The 17922-nt window shown below is 39.7% G+C and overlaps 1 protein-coding gene across 1 annotated transcript in view; it reads right to left on the bottom strand.

The window, feature by feature from the left end:
- PID1 (phosphotyrosine interaction domain containing 1) overlaps positions 1-17922 on the bottom strand; it is a 40706-nt gene that overhangs the window by 12510 nt on the left and 10274 nt on the right. The window contains exon 2 of the mRNA XM_063440933.1: positions 1191-1337. Within this exon, the coding sequence (XP_063297003.1) occupies positions 1191-1337 (147 nt within the window). The remainder of the gene's footprint in view (positions 1-1190; positions 1338-17922) is intronic.

Below are 17922 nucleotides of genomic sequence, written 5' to 3'. Positions count from 1 at the left end.
CTTACCAGCACCACCTTCACCAGATACAAAGCACTTGAGAGGTATGGCTATTCTAGTGCTTTCCATTAGAACGATTCTGTAATTAGGCCCATCATAATTGTCAGCACCAGATCCTTAATGTAGCAGTGCTAACAAATCAAACATTAAGGAAGAAACCAAAACCAGGCTGTACAATAAAGCTTTTTCCCAGTTAGAATCAAGGTTTTCCTACTTTTTCCACTCAACACCACTCTCCTCCAATAAAGAAAATATTTAAAGAAATGGAAAAAGAGCATTAAATCTTAAAGCTTGAGTTGCATTGCATTTAATCTAAATAATTTACTAACCTTTAAACAATGACGTCTTGCAGCAGAGGCAATATAAATGCCAAGAAATGTAGAGAGGCCAATAACACCCATAAACTCTATAAGGAAACTGCTCGAAGGAACAACAGGGAAGCAGCAACCAAGCATGACGCGGTCATAAGGTATTACAGTCACTTTGTACTAATAAACACCCAATTCCCCAGCTACATAATCACACGGTATTCTTCAAAAGTGCCAATAAACATTCAATAAAATGTTCTCCATGGAAGTTATTTTACACCACAATGTTTAAAAGCACACAGGTGACTTCTCTCTCAAGGCTGTAGTACCTTTCCATAAACAGTGTCAGGAAAACAGACAGACAATCTAGATCTGTCAAGTAAGAGTCTCAGGCCAAGCATTTCCTACTAATTCCAGCCTTTTCCTCTGTTTTCTTTATGGGGGAGGTAAATTGGTTTCCTTTAAAGCTCCAGGAGTGATAAGCAAAACAAACAATCAAGCAAGCTTGTGGTGCAAGGATGATGAATGAGGTGTAGCACAGTTCATTAGTTGGATATAAAGTGTGCTCACTGACATAGCACAGACCCCACTTCAAAATCGGCAAGGAAGAGAGGGGAAACTTATAGATGCAGCACACTTTGCTTACTCTATATGCAGTGTTTATTATTACAGTGATAAGCAGAAATGTCTACCAGATAGAATTCGGAAAGGTCACCAGGGACAGGTATTCTAAAGATAAATATATGGTCATCACTAGCTTACTTAAAACATTCGGTTTGGAGTTTGCCTTTGCTTTTAAAAATATCACTTGCTAAAATATGTCCCAAACCATCAAATAAGGGAGATAATCCAATGCAATGTGAGTTTAAGAGAATGGTTCAGTACCTTGCATCCAGCTTGTGGTCGGGGTTTGATGAGCGGGGCTGTGGTGCAAAGTTCAATGGCCTCTGGCTCATGGAAAATCACAGTTGGAAGAGGCTCTTTTCGGAGGGTCAACACATTCAGCTTGGATTTGATCATGGTCTGGAAGTGCTAGAAGAAGAGACCGAACCGAGCATTAGAAAACTCACAAGACCACAAATTTCACACATAATTTAATTAGCAATTATAGGGTTATCCACTAAAGTGCAAATATACTCCAGGTTAGTAAAATTGGGTTTATCCAGCTCAAAAAGTTATATGAGAGGTCCATCAACTTACAGTCATGCCAAAGTATATGGCATGACTGTAAGATTGTGCAAATAAAAGATATGGTGCATGTCTGAGAGTTAAGAGAGTGACAAAGGTCAAAACGTGGAATGGGCGACAGCTGAAGGAGAACATGACTGTGGGGAGGAAAGAGTTGATCTGGAACATAACAGGTAGTGGAATAAGGGCATGAGAAGGAACAGTGGAAGACTAGAAATATATTTTAGACATGGCAAAGAAAACAACAGCATAAGAAATCAATGGAAATGCAGAGGGTAAGGGTCATGCCCAGTAGGGTAGAGGTTATAATTGTAAATATTAGAGGACAATGAATATTACATACAGTGCACACATGCACATTGGTGGACAAAGGGTGAGACCCTAAACTACCAGCAATGTATGGCTGAAATAGGCTGAAAGTGGTCAGGTGATGCTCATCAGTTTATTGCAGTTGTTATTGTGCTATGGCTCTAGATCTAATCCTTATTTCTATAAAAACAATTTCAAGAGGTTTGACAAAAACCAGGACCTGGATCGTCTGCAGCCACGCGGATTATGTGGAGACTATACTTGGGATTTGAAACAAACACACTTTATTATAAGTGCACTTCAAATGCTGGCAGAACGCATAACTAAAGTAGTTCAGGAAGTGCAAATTAGTATTTACACTTTGGTTCAAGCAGAAACCCAATTTACTCAAATACCCGTATATCAAGGTACTTACTCTACCAATAAACAATCTAAAGAATTCCAGTTTACTTAAAAGAGAATTAAGCAAACAAAGGATGACTTATGAGGGACCTTCACTTGTATCTGGACTAGTTTTAAACAGCTGCTCGAAAACAGCCCGATTGACTCCATCTGTTATTCTACTTCCAGCACATGTTTCCTCCAAAAGCATGAGGGGGCTGATGTTTCCAGGCTGAGCGCCTCGTTTCTTAGAACTTAGCAGGACATATGCATCAATCCAGAAGATAGAAAAGGGTCTAGGAACTCGTAGAGTCAATGCATACGTTCTGAAGGACATTAGTCAGCTGGTACCAATAAACCGAAATAAACTATATCATGACACCACATCACTGCATTTTATTTGAAGTTTCTTGGTTAAAAATGTTTAAATCTTTTAGCTCGGTCCTAAACACATACTGCTCACACACAACCCACAAACAGAACAAATGAATTAATGGAAAAAAAAAAGATAAAACCAAAGGAGATGGACAATTCAAACATCTATCTCTTGTTTCCTCTCAAGTACTGCTTGCTTGTATGTTGAAAAGAGTTTAGGATAAGGATAATTTCTGTTCTAATACCGAATGGATCCCCCCCCCCCTCCCACCCCTGTATACACTTTTCAATAACCAGGACCTTTTTATCAGGATAAGAAGTGAAAACAGGTTCACTGTAATGATGACATAAAGCATTGGTGTTTGAAAGGTAAATCCACAGATATTTTAGAACTACAATTTATTTATGGTGCTCTGTCATTTAAAAGGCTGCCAAGGCACCACGGGAGTTTTAGTCCTACAACATCTGGAGATCTACCTAGTGGTCATCAACACCGTCAATCTGCATTTCAAACTGGAAATAAGGTTATGGCAAACCTTAGAAACGAGCAAGCTATGGCTCCTAAGCTCGTACAAATAACACTGGTGGCATCAGAATGTAAACATTTTACTCTGAAAGTTCAATGATGCACATTTTCCTGGCTCATATTTTTAAAAAGAAGTCTGTTTACTTTTAGTGAGCTTCAACATTTATAAGCAATGGATAGGATATGGGAAAGAGGACCAATAAAAAGAATTATAGGCACACAGAAGTCTCAATTACACAAGCTCCAAGGAATGCCTACAAATTCTAGGATGCTCCTGTAGGAGAGCCAAACGAATTTGTAACGGGGACATAAAGAAAGCAGGAACAACTGCGCATCAAGATTTAGTTTTATGGTGATGCTGGCACCTACATTTTGAATAATTTTATAGGGAACGCTTTGGAATAAAAACTTTTGTCAGACTCTGAAAAATAGAAAACACAAACAGACTAACATAGAATTCCAAGTTGTATAATCAGATCGAAAACGGTAAAAATGGCAGGGATAGCATGTTAAATTGGTGTGGTCAATTAGGAAGCGCTTAGCCTCAGAATGACAAAATGTCACGGAACAGAGATAGGAAACAAAAAATATATGGCATTATTTTCCCCTGACATACAAATCAATGTAGCTTTTAGATTACATGATATACATTTGTTAAATTATTTTTTTGTTTTTAAGGTTAGTGTTTTAATACAGGGGTTCATGGTTAGTGCAGGGTAGTGTAAGGGTTAAGCACTCAGCATTTGCTCGAGAATAATATGTGCAGTAAGATGGACCTATTCTGTTCTTTCAGCCCAATGAATTTCTATCATGGTATGAGACAACCCAAATATTCACATCTAACCTGGCAATGTACATGGCAGAATCACCTAGGAGATCAGACACTCTCTAGCAGCTTGACATTGGTGTTGAATTATATATGTTGAGTTGGCTAGAAGAGGACTTCTCTCCAGTGGTCCTTCCTTAAAAAGGCAAATTAAAATCTACTTCGGACACAAAAGAGAAGGTGTGAAGATCTGAGTGTACATGAATAGACACAAAATAGCCTTGTTCATCCTGGGAAAGCTGCCATGTGCTTGCTCAGCATTGAAGCGAACAGTTTGTGCTTCCAAGTTGTGGGATACACTCTGGCATTACGTTTTTCTGTGGGTGAAATGTTGCAATGTGAATATTGAACATTTCATTTATAACAAAAAAAAAAAAGTTTCTCCTTAAAGAGATTCTATAGTGTTAGAAATGCAGATTTGTATTCCTAACACTATAGTGGCCCTCCTCACCCCTCCCTCACTCACATAAAAGGTTAAAAACAACCACAACAAACAAACAAAACACTTTTACTCACTCACCTGATTCTAATGCCGATCTCTGTGGGCAGTGGGTCGACGCTCTGCCTCCTCTGACGTCATCCAACAGGGTACCTAATGCGCGTGTGCGGTAAGTACATTAGGCCCTCCCCAAAGGAAAGCATTGACACAATGCTTTCCTGTGGGGTTTTCACCGACGTTTGATGTAATGTCTTCATGCAGAGCGTGAGGTAGGCGATCTAGAGTCCGGTAAACTCCGAAAGCACCTCTAATTTAATTGCAGTTTCTCAACAACTGAAATGATTTATATTGCAGCACAAATGGGACAGGGACACTGCACCCAGACCACGTTCATGAGATGACGTGGTCTGGGTGCCTATAGTGTCCCTTTTAAAGTTTAAATTTGTTGCCTCTTTGTCACCGACTGTTGTAGCAGCTAGTGAAATCTAAAGATGGTCTGGCCTTGCCCCATGACTTCTTAAGATCTGTCCACTTAACCCCATGTACCTGTTCCATACTACACTTTAGATACACATATTTGGAAAACACTATTTTTTTTTATATTTAAAGGGACACTATAGTCACCTGAACAACTTTAGCTTAATGAAGCAGTTTTGGTGTATAGAACATGCCCCTGCAGCCTCACTGCTCAATCCTCTGCCATTTAGGAGTTAAATCCCTTTGTTTATGAACCCTAGTCACACCTCCCTGCATGTGACTTGCACAGCCTTCCATAAACACTTCCTGTAAAGAGAGCCCTATTAAGGCTTTCCTTATTGCAAGTTCTGTTTAACCCCTTAAGGACACATGACGTGTGTGATATGTCATGATTCCCTTTTATTCCAGAAGTTTGGTAAGATTCTTATCCCCTGCTATGTTAATAGCTTGCTAGACCCTGCAAGAGCCTCCTGTATGTGATTAACCCCTTAAGGACCAAACTTCTGGAATAAAAGGGGATCATGACATGTCACACGTCATGTGTCCTTAAGGGGTTAAAGTTCAATTTAGAGATTGAGACACAATTATTTAAGGTAAATTACATCTGTTTGAAAGTGAAACCAGTTTTTTTTTCCATGCAGGCTCTGTCAATCATAGCCAGGGGAGGTGTGGCTAGGGCTGCATAAACAGAAACAAAGTGATTTAACTCCTAAATGACAGTGCATTGAGCAGTGAAATTGCAGGGGAATGATCTATACACTAAAACTGCTTTATTAAGCTAAAGTAATTTAGGTGACTATAGTGTTCCTTTAATTCTATATTTATTACTGCACATAAAATACAGAATCGCAGATGTAATATCAGTGGCATAATTTTACATATCACAGAACAGGGCCATCAGCCCAAAACATTGTTAACATACAAAGCAAACAACGTACATGGGGTCAGAGAGATATAATTAGTTACCATTATCTAAGAATGTGGAGCCCTGAGCTCCGTAATGGTATCACCAGAAGGGATTGCAAGGCGCCCTGCAGTTGGCCCTTCCTTTGGACTATGTGTATGCGGTATCCTATGTAAAAAGAAGAAAGGCATCGAGAAAAGGTAGGAGAAGGAATAAGGAATAGACAAGTGAATAGAAGCTAAAGAGGAGATCAGAGAAGAGTCGCCACCACTGCCAAAGTGGAGGGAATAGGACCGATATCCTATGGCTCCAGAGCTTCCCACAGCAGCACTGTTTTCTAAACTGCTGGGAGAGAGGTTTGAAAATGTCCATTAAAGACGTTATCCCAGATTTTAGGTTCCACTATCTCGAACGGAGGTGTCTTGTTTTTGATGATAGCATGCCAGGATATGCCCACCACCTGTAAAGATAAGTTCCCCAATGTACACAACGCCTCCAACAACTGGTAGATTCAGCCTTCCCCATACAAAATTGTTTAACAGGTGTGGTGTACAAGCGGAATAGAAGTATCAATGATTGACGTAACACAGTTGGAGGATTTGGTTTTTGCCTCCCAAATCTCCAACTCCACACCCAGGTCTTGTTTTCACAGCTCAGTGTTTCTAAGGTTGTCCATTCATTTGGGTGATTGAAGAAGTGCTTATAAAGCCAGAGGATCAACCCTTTTTTGGGGGGACTTTGTGCGTTCATAGACTTTCGAATGTTGTTAGGGGAGTCTGAACAGCTTGTTTTAAGTCACTTCGAGCATGCAAAGTCTCTATAACTAAAGTAATCTCTTGGGGTCAGCCTGGCCCTCTGTTGTAACTCATTAAAAAGGTATGAATGTGTTGATCTGATATAGGTGACCAATCCTTTGCAGTCCGGTAAATTCCAGGCCCCTAAAATCTCTAGGGTTCATGCCAGGAGGAAAGGCTCAGTGCTTTAGGTATAGGGTCATATGAGATGGAAAAGGAGGTCAGGGATAATTTGGCCAAAGTAGAGTGCCAAAGGTAATTTAGGATAGTTGGGCAATTATTGGTCTGTGTCTCATTGGTAACAACATGCAAAATTGGGGGGGGAAGCGGACCAGTGAGTACCAACTCCAAATCAACCCACCTCCTCTCATCTGGAGGGGTATGCCACATGACTATTGGGGTCAACTGGGTTGATAGAGATTTTTAAAAGTCATCAAAACATTCCTAGAGTATACATGAAGGTAGGGGAGGCTTTACACAGGTCACGATTTTGTAAGTGAAGTGTTTAACGAGATTACATAGATCTTAATCAAATGTAAAAAAAAAAAAATCCCAAGTTTTACATATACTGAAAGATGGCATTACCCAGATAAGAAAGATTAAAAAAAAATAAGGATGCTCTAATACTATTCAAAGAGTTTGCAGAGGGCTTTATATAAGTTGCAGGTCAGTGTCTAACTGGAGAAACTCTTTAGGTTTAGAGGAATAAAAAGGGAGCTGTGACATCAGAATCCAACTACAGCAACCAGCGAGCAGGATGCATTTCAGAATGGAGGGTTGGATGAACAGGACCAGAGAGTCAGGATTAAGTTGTATAAAGCTGCAAAGCATTTTGTCTTCCCTCCCCCCACCCCAAAAAAACCTACAAAATTAAGCATAAAAAAACAAAACAAAAGAATGCTGAGCATCAAGGGAAATGCAGTAATAAGATTAACCATCACTGCCTTTGTGAGCCCTCATTGTGTGGTGGTGTGGGTTATTTGGGTGAGAACATTAACCATGTTTCTGATCCACAACTGCAATGTATGCCATGTGGGACATTTTCTAAATCTTTATAAAATTAAAATTCCCATTTAAGTTAGAAAAGTGTGCATCTGAAATATTAGGGGGAAAAAAATGTGGATAATTTAACTTCACTTAAACACAATGAATAAAAATAAATAAAAGGTTAGGATCTAATTTCTTCCATTCTCTCAGGAATCTGAAAGCCATACCAGAGTCCAGAGCAAACGAGACGAGTGTAAAGAAATAGTTTGGGAGTTACCACTATTCCAGGATTGCCAGCTATGGCAGATGAAAGGAATCGGAATCTCACAACTTTGTTGTGACAAGGTCAGGACTTCTAATCACGGCTGGTTCTGGCTGGTGGCTAATGAGTATTTGCCCAGTGGCAAAGCATGTGGGAATGATTATTAAAAGAATGCTAATCTATTTCTTTTCAGTTAAAGGGAAACGGTCACTACTCTGGAATTCACACCATCGAATAAACCAGTGAAAATCACCTAGAACTTGCATTAACCTCCCCCCCCCCACGAGTGTCATATTTTTAATTTAAAATGTATATTACAGATTAAGCAAATTACATAATCTAGTTCAGTTAAAGTCAGGGCAAACATTGCAAATGAATAACAAAAATACAACCTGCACAACTGTAAAGCAATAATTTATTTATTGATAAAATAATTTACCAGGAAAGATACATTGAGATTTCTCGTTTGAAAGTATTTCCGGTTTGCAAATGAAATATAAAGCCTCAGTTTCACCGCAATCAGAAATAATTACCAGCTGGTCGAGAAGTCTGCAAATTGCAATACAGCTACCTCTGCTCCTTTTAGGTTTGTTCCGGGAGGGAGTGACAGAGGAGACCTTTCTTATGCATCACAGGGGGGCAGAGCTATCTCACTCACTAACGATGATGTAGTCTGATTGCCCATTGGAAAACATTTGACATACTATAGTTCATGTTTCATTGGTTTAACTCTTCAATTTCTGAACTCTCAGAGTGTGCATGCGCACAATTCCTTTAACCCCTTAAGGACACATGACATGTGTGACAGGTCATGATTCCCTTTTATTCCAGAAGTTTGGTCCTTAAGGGGTTAATCCCCTTAACAGACTGTGTCTGTTCACATAATTATGCACATTTTTAATGGGACTTGCTAAACAAATTTTCATTTCTGTAAAAGTTTTTTTTTTTTTTTTTTTTTTTACGGCTTAATAAACTCTTATTACAAAAACACATTTAAAGTCTGCAAATTGGCTCAAAATGGCAGCATAAAGGAAGCTTTGTAGTATTCGTACAGTCGCCTCTTAGCACTGCATAGTTTGGGTTAATACTTTTGTAACGGACCGTTTCAGCAGAAAAGGGTAAAAATCCGTTTAGGCGATAATCCCCTTTTCACAAAAAGGCACAGCTACTGTAAAAGCACCAAAACTCACGAATTCGGATATAAATGAATGCACCAAACTCCCGAACTGCATACAAGGGAATAAGGTAGCACTCCAACTGGAACCTCACGAATAGCTGCTAGCAGACGAACAGGAAAAGCAGACATCAGCTTACACTCCTAGCAATCAATCTCCAACAGCATACAGTGAAACCCCCCCAAGGACGAGACAAGGCTCCGTGTTGAGGGTCAAGCAGTGGTCTGTTTATTGAGGGCTACCTGCCCCTGTATTTATGCAGGTCTCCCACCTGGTGGACACTCCCCTAGGGGACCAAATGGAAGACTGAAACAGCAGACAGACATGTATCATTTTCGTACACACAGCCACAATACTTTCCCACAATGCATCCTGGTTTCCTCCTCTCTGTCCTGGAGATAATTAATGAAGTAATTCAATTATCTCCCAGGACAAAGGCCAGACTCCATTATGCACGTGGTGACACAGAAACAGACTATCACTTTCAAATACATACAGACACATTTTATACACAAAACACAGACATGTTACATATCCCCAGATAGCTCAGGTCTGGGTGCACATTAATAGGTGAATGGCACCCAGACCACACAAATACATTTTAATTGCCATGGAGCCAAAGTCTTTAATTCCACGAACAGGCTCCATGGCAGGCTATCTGGGTTACTACAGTTCACAAAGATTGTGATACAAATTCAAAGTCCCGAATAAGAACCAGGGGGCTGGAGGCTCAGCGGTGCCTGCACGCAAAAGTGTCCGCTTATAGTAAAGGAAAGCCGGGCAGACAAGCGCTGGCTGCCCGGGGAGCTCCAGAACACCGCCAATGTGTGGCGGCTAGGTGTAACCGCGACCACCCAGTAACAATCAATTAAGCTGCGGTTAACCGCAGCTACTGGGTGGTCAATTGCCGGCACACGCTTGTTAAGCCGCTTAACCGCGGCTTCAGGGAGGTCAATAGGAGGCACACGCCAGCTTCTGGGTGGCCCATTAACAACGCCGGCCGGCTTCCCACGGCTCTGGGGAGGCTGAAAAGAAGCTGATTGTTCGGTAGATAGAATCTACCGAATGGCTGGGCAGAAAGGGAAAAATAAACCTTTCTGCACAGTAAAATTAACCCTTTAGCTGCCGGTCCATAGTCCAGAGGCAGCAGGCGGGCAACCAGGCTCGTCCAATACAATGTGGCGAGATTGGTTTCGTCACAACTTTCATGACCTTCATTTTACAAATGTATTATTTAATTGTATTTACAAGATACTTCGATATTTTGTGTACCAATGAATATTTTAATATACTCCTGTATGTGTAACGTTGCTTAGTAAATTCAATCAAATTACAACTTTGTTTTTTAGTTTAAAAAGAAATTAATTAAAAACCTCTCTTTTCACAAAATGTTCAAAATTGTCAGCGCTGCTTTAATAGTTTGGATTTAAGTGCTGTGAGATTTCTAAGATTCCTTGCTCAACTGTGACCATGTAATTCCTATATTCTCCAGATGTGACCTCTTTAAAAAGTTTTTTGGTTTTTTTTGACCAAGCCTTCCCCTTTTCTAATCTGTCTCTGATCCCAAGCCTTTTAGTTTGGCAGATGTTGTACTTGCATAACTGAATGATGTTTTAGAATTTTTTTTTAAACACACTTTTATGTGTATATGTATGCTCGTATAAAACACACAATATATGTGGGAATTATAATATATTTTATTTGAATAATCACAGTTTCCCCCCCCCCTTACTCAGGTTGAACAATTTTGTGGTCTTTAAAAACAAACAGTCTGAAGTGTGATGTATTCTGTACGTTAAACAAAGCTATATATTAGCCTTTTTATCTTGTTTCTATTACTTCAGAAGAGCAAGCAGCTTTTAAACCCTACATTTAAGCCAACCATGTATGGATAAACTTAACCAGCTCACTACCAAAATTGACAATACATATTTTTATTCTCATGCATTTTGCAACATGAATTTTAGTAACATTCGTTTTTAAAGGGACACTATAGGCACTCAATGAAGTGGTCACGGTGCCCCTCTCATTTTAACCTGCATTGTAAAATATTGCCATTTTGCAGCAACAGTAATGATTACATTGCATAGTTAACCTGCCTCTAGTGATGGTCATACTGACAATCACTAGAGGCGCTTCCTCAAAAATAACCAAGTTAAACTCTGCTTTTACAATCAGAAGGTCCCATAGAGACCATCTAATTGGTGCAGTGTGGTGCTTTGCCAAGCTTTGGATTGGATGTGATCATTCTGACTGACTATCTCAGCTACGGAGGCGTGTCAGCTGCCAGCCACCTTTTAACCCTTGCGGGGAGGGCGTGTCACTCTAGACTATAACAGAGATAGGCAACTTTCGGCATTCCAGATGTTATGGACTACATCTCCCATAATGCTCTTACACACACACTGCTGACAAAGCATCATAGGAAGTGTAGTCCAAAACATCTGGAGTGCCGAAGGTTGCCTATGTCTGGACTATAATATGAATACACATTTGTATTCCTAACGCTAGAGTGTTTCTTTAAGTTTCTCAGCAAAGCAATCTTTATTGAAAATTAATAAACTGTCAGTCTGAGTCATGTTCTATAATAATTAAAAAAAATCTGCGCACCCAGTACGCACAGTACAGACAACATTTTTGATATAAAGAGACCAGGAAATAATGTGTGTATTCACCAAATACAAAAAAGGCAACCGAACAGCATCTGATCGCAGTTCAGCTGTTCTGACCCATTAAGTTATTCACAAAATGCAGATTTGGGTATTTCATCTGAATTTGCACTTCCATTCAGCTGTCTGTTAAACTGAGGCAAATCTCCACATTACATGGCGTATTTATTATACCATCTTCTCTTTCCTGTAAGTATAAAAGAGCTCCAGAAAATAATTGCAGGTCAGAAGGGGTGCCCTAGAAAGCGAAATAAATCCCTTTATGATCACTTACGGTGTGTACAGTTTATTCCATGGGTGCTGCCTGTCCATCTCTCACATTCACAACATTCTTTATAAATTCTTCTTTTACAAAAGCTAGCAAACATTGCAATTTTAGAATTCCATTGATACTTTTCCACTTGTATTTCACCTAAAGCTGGAACAATCTGATTACAGTGACGAGAGTGTTGTAGGGTATTTAATCAGCACTTTCATTTTTTTGCACTTTTCTCACACAGTTCACTTTTGATGTATTATACATTTTTTATTTTTATATATATTTTTTTATTTCTATTCCATGGAAGCCGCTATAAACTCTTATGTTGGTGTATTTGCCAAAGCTTGGTGTATATGCCACAACGGTGATCATTATTGGAAACATAATTGATGATCTTATTGCCGCCTTGCTCTCAGCTTTGTTACTTATCCCAATTAATTTATTGTTCTTAAAATATACAAATAAAACACACGCACGCACACAGGGCGTTGTACTTTTGCTGTTTGTAAGATTTTCTATACAACAATCAAAATGGGCATTCAGTCAAACCAAGACTTACTCCATACCCAAAACCTAGCCAGAAAGCAAAGAGCAGTGTGAGAGAGGTCATTTAACTTCCCGAAAAGCTACAAACAAATAAAAAGTTCAGGGTCTTAGACATTCAGGCTGACTACAAAGCGGTCGCTATCCTCCAACGCCCACTTTCTACAACACATGTTCCTACGAACAATCAAGAGCAATAAAATTATTTACTTAGATTAGTAATGTGATTTACTTACAAAGTAAACAATAGGATTTACTTTGTGTGTCTCTAATGCTTTAACTGAACGTCCAGACAAACTATCCAGGGACCTACTGGGGGAAACAAACTTGAACACAATGCACACTCATGCACGAATACACACTCACATACTCAATTGCAGTGCCAGCGGGGCCAAAATGATTACCACTCCTACCACTGTTTTATCGCAGCTGTCTCATAGACTAACGCCAATGTCACTTTGCCTCCCTTAGCAAAATGCACGATTACCACTAAATCAGTGGTTAGCTAGTATAGCATGTTTAATCTTACACTCACTGCTGAAGAACCACAAGCGTAGTGATTTATACTTGTCTCTACTAACTATATCTCAAAAGGTGCCAGTACCTCAATGCCATATCTGTGACTTAACGTGTTGTCAATGTACTTACATATGCTGTTGTGGCATCGTAAGATGATTTTGTTACCGCATGCACAATAAAAATAAAGAATTTAACCCCTTAAGGACACATGACATGTGTGACATGTCATGATTCCCTTTTATTCCAGAAGTGTGGTCCTTAAGGGGTTAATAAATAAATAAATAAAAATAAACAAAATGGGCGCACTAACAAACCATAAAGGGTTTTCTAAGACTGGTTAAACTTCTGCGCTGCTAGAAGTTAATGGACAAATTAACTGTAATCATAAAGACATACCAAAACAATGTATAAGACATAGTACAAACACTGAGCACTCACCAAATTAGCCTATTTGGTAAACAAACTGGTAACAATGCAGAGGCAGAAATGAAATGTCCTGCACTCTTTATGGAATCAAACCTCCTTCGTCACATCAAGACACCAACTGCAGCAACCAATATATGGTCTTCATCCAGTGCTTTTTTCAAATCAAACAAATTCATAACCCATCCCCTCAATAATGAAAAAATAATAATATCGTCAATGGCTAGCAACAGAGGGTGGGGTATGGTTGCTTATAGTGTCAGCCATTTGCCAAGATATCCAAACCTAACTCAGCAATAAATAAATATGAAAAACATTGGTAAGAGGAAGTTGAAGAAGGGGAACTCAAGGAAAAGATGAACAAGAGGAAACATTTGATATACAAGAAGCTTTTGATGGCCAAGTTCAGCAATTATGAAACGGGAAGAAAAAAAAGAGAAGTATGTGGTTATGCTGGAATAGTGTCACCCCAATAACATTATGTCTTGCAATGGCAGTCCAAAGGTCTCTCTGAGAAGCTGTGTGCTGAGAACTTTGGAATTCTGCAAAATCAGTTCTTCCACGAAAGCCAACACCTTCACACAGATTGTGCTGACTGAAAGGTCTTAAAATTCATTTTACAACATCAGCTGGGACAACTCATTATTAAAGGGTCACTTTAAGTTGGACTTACCACCAATCATTTATTGGGCCACTCCAGCCAGGAGAAAACCTACCTTTAGCTGCAGATGGTGACTGCACCATCGTGTACATAGGTTACAAAATCACGGGGGTTAAGTTAGCTTAGCTCCCGTTAAAGCAAAGATGGCCTCATTTAAAAGAAGTTGCCCACTTTCAAGTAAGTTTTCAGGTGTCAATAAAAAGGTTGATTGTCAGATTTACACTCGTTGTGCATTAAACTAATACATATAAGCCAATAACTTATTTTAGTCCAAGAATGCACAGTAGCTTTTAATCACCTGCACGGTTGGATAAATTGTGGCTCCAACTAAAGAGGGCTAAAGATGGCTGCTCTCAAAGCATGGGTAATACAGAAGATGCACTAAAATCATACATATACATACACACTTATGTATATGCATAATAATAATAATAATAATAATAAATACACAGATGTTATAATACATGTATTTATTTTATTTTGGATAATGGAATGTATGACAGTTTTCCTTTAAGACTAGTTTATCATGAATTTTAAAATGCATCACATTGGTCCCGGTGTCTGAAGTGTTTTATACAGCATTTATAAAATAATATAAACAAAATATTTATGATACCCAAGTTTATTAAATGTGCCTTCTTATGTCTACAAACACAGAAATAGAGGTCTTAACTGATTTTTTTTAATGTATAAAAATTAAAGATACATTTTATTTAAAAAAATTATTACATACACACACACACACAATATATATGTCCAAAAAATAAATCACAATGAAAAATATTGGTTTATGGATGCAAAGCTTATTTAAGAGTTTAAATATTTTACAGAGTTCAAAACTGTAAGCACAACTTAAAATAAAATGAAATCTAAAATGCTCTTTATTTTATTGATTAATGTTTCAGGTAAATCAGAGACCCATCCAACATGGGATTTCCCTACGTTAAGCAGTACAGTAGCATGTGTTATCCAGGATACCAGGATACTAGGCTTCTAAATGCTGTAAAAACCTTGTGTGCTGTATGCTGGGTCTTGCCTTGTAAGATGTTTTAGATCAATTCCCTAGAGTTCTCGGATAGATTTAAAGCTGCTCGAGACCTGCCAAAAAAACCTCTGTCTGTTGGATTGTGTAAATTCATCTGGCAGCGCATCCGGCCCACCATCTGGAGAAGATTTTCCAGCAAACGAAAAGGAGGCACGGCTCCAGCTAAACAGGACAAGAGGCCTTTGGCACTCCTGGGATTTCCAGAATACGTGTCACTCGGGAGAAACCTCTAAAACACTAAACCAGGGGTAGGCAACCTACGGCACTAGTGCCATGCACGGCACTCGAGGTGTCTTTGCACGGCACTCAAGGCTGCTAGAGCCAAATATGCTCTGGTCTATCAGGAGTCCCAGTAAAACTTCAGATATCTGCTAATACAAAGAGGTGGTGAAGGACAATCCTCAATTTATGCATTGCAGCACGTAGAGGAAGTGATCTCAGATCTGTAGTAGAGCAGCCTGCAGCTGCTGTTGCAGCTCCTGTCTTTGACCTGTACCTGGCCAGCCTGGTCCCCACTGGAACCCAGGGAAGTCACCAATACTGCTAGATATACACAGAAATGCAGAATAACCCTCCCCTCATACAAATAATACGAACAGCCCACAAACAAACATACACACAATCCGCCCAAACGTAACAATCCACATACATGCACACAAACCCACATGCAGCCTCTCACATGCTATACACCAAACAGCCCCCACACATACACACACTACCAAACACACAATGTGACATATCCATCCACACACAATTCCACAAGCAGCCCCCATACACAGCCCACATTCATAAGTATCATACACGATAGCATAAACTAATAATGAACATATACAATATAATAGCTCCTATACGCACAAATACAACAATACAAAGCAATCACAGTAAAAATAACAAAAGCAGAATACGGCAGCATACACACCTCAATTTAAAAAAAATAGGACCGGCACGCTACGGGACATCACACTCCTATATCGGCACAGTGCTGCTAAAAGGTTGCCTACCCCTGCACTAAACTATTGAATACACCAGACTGTTCAGGGAGAGCTATCCAAGTATAGAGAATCAACGGCAACGGGTACCAAGAAGCTCAAATATGGAGAATTACACCAATCACAGTTAAAGGGTTATTTACTAAAGTGTGAATTCAAAGTGAATTACAAATTTAAGGTCAATATAACAGAAGTGGAAAAATGCTCTAAGTCAGCTATGGTTTTCGGTTTGGCTGCTCTGCCCTTACATTTAAAGTCTCACTTTAGTGAATAAACCGTATAGTGTAAGAGCCAGAACCAAGTCGTCTCCGGGATTAGACCTTATAAGAACAAAAATAAATACAAAACAGTGGTTGTAAGGATTAAGAAATTTAGAGACAAACGTTTGAGAATGGACAGTCAAATTTCAGTTGCAAAGTTCAGGCTCAAAAAGAACTCGTAGCATTTAGTTGTCAACTTTTTGGGATTAAACCCCAAAATTCCACTGGGGCAAAACAAGTTAAATAAAAAATTAGGTTGCAACCGCAGACTCTTCAATAGCAGTTAGTGGGGCTGAGGGATTTTAAAGGAACACTATATAGTCACCTGAACAACTTCAGCTTAATGAGGTTGTTCAGCTCCCTGCAGCCTCTCTCATGTAAACACTGTATTTTCTGAGAAAATACAGCGTTTACATTAAAAAGCTAGGAACACCTCCAGTTGCAGTCACTCAGAGTGAACCAGAGGGACTTCGGAGTTGATGGAGGCATAATAGGCCTGCATCCACTCAGATCTGCTGTCAGCAGAGCACAGGGCAGCACTATGCACAGCATCCTGTTATTCAGTATCTCCTCCATCTGCATGCAGACACTGAACTTTCCTCAGAGATTTATTGATTCAATTAATCTCTATGAGGAGATGCTGATTGGCCAGGGCTGTGTTTGAATCATGCTGGCTCTGCCCCTGATCTGCCTCTTTGTCAGTCTCAGCCAATCCTATGGGGAAGCACTGTGATTGGATCAGGCTACCATATGTCAGCAGACTGCTTGTTTTTCCAAGTCTAGCAGCATGCAGATTTACAGCTTCTGGCTTGAATACAGTAAGATTTTTACTATATTTATGGAGGCATGAGGGGCCCAGGGGGGCTAGATGGTGAGGTTAACACTATAGGGTCAGGAATACATGTTTGTGTTCTTGACCCTATAGTGATCCTTTAAGAACCGTCAACCATTCCGATTTTAGTTTGGTGTGGTCAAAGGTTTACAAAATAATTCAGGTTACAAAGGGTGTCAAGGGGTTAATAAAATATGAATAAAAAGCATCCACACACTACTTCCATAAAACAATATGAAGCGGTCATTCTGCAAAACATCAAAGCAACTATGCCAGTGGTTCTTAAAGGGTTATCTCCGAGCACCATGACCACTTCAGTGAGTTGAAGTGATGATGGTGCTCGGTGTCTGTATGTGCAGTAGCTTTTGAAACCCTGCACATGCAGAGTGAACAGATTAACCCTTTAACTGCCAAAGATGTAGCTCCACCACTGGAAGCATCATTAGCCAGAACAATGTTCCCGGCTGGCTAATGTCAATGCTAAGAGCAAAATTATCATCTGGTACCAGCACATACAGGATGCAGACAGCCAATGGCGAAACCGCTCCCAACCCCTCCGTGCTGCCTCTGTCATTCCCTCAGTTTGTCCTCCGTTACCTTCCTCCCCTACAAGCAAGAGTGAGTGACATATTAGGATGTCTGGATTGAAGGGAGAATTATTATTTTTAATAATGGGGTGGGGGGAGGGGGTGGGGGAGAATGTTATTCCATTCAAAAGCAGTGTTTAAAGGTTTTAGTTGGTGTAACCTCAAGGATGGGATTGCTATTTTACCA

This window comes from Pelobates fuscus, chromosome 2 (genome assembly GCF_036172605.1).
Source record: "Pelobates fuscus isolate aPelFus1 chromosome 2, aPelFus1.pri, whole genome shotgun sequence".
NCBI lineage: Eukaryota > Metazoa > Chordata > Amphibia > Anura > Pelobatidae > Pelobates > Pelobates fuscus.
The sequence above is the reverse complement of the archived record's forward strand: the minus strand, read 5'-3'. Positions and strand labels throughout refer to the sequence as shown.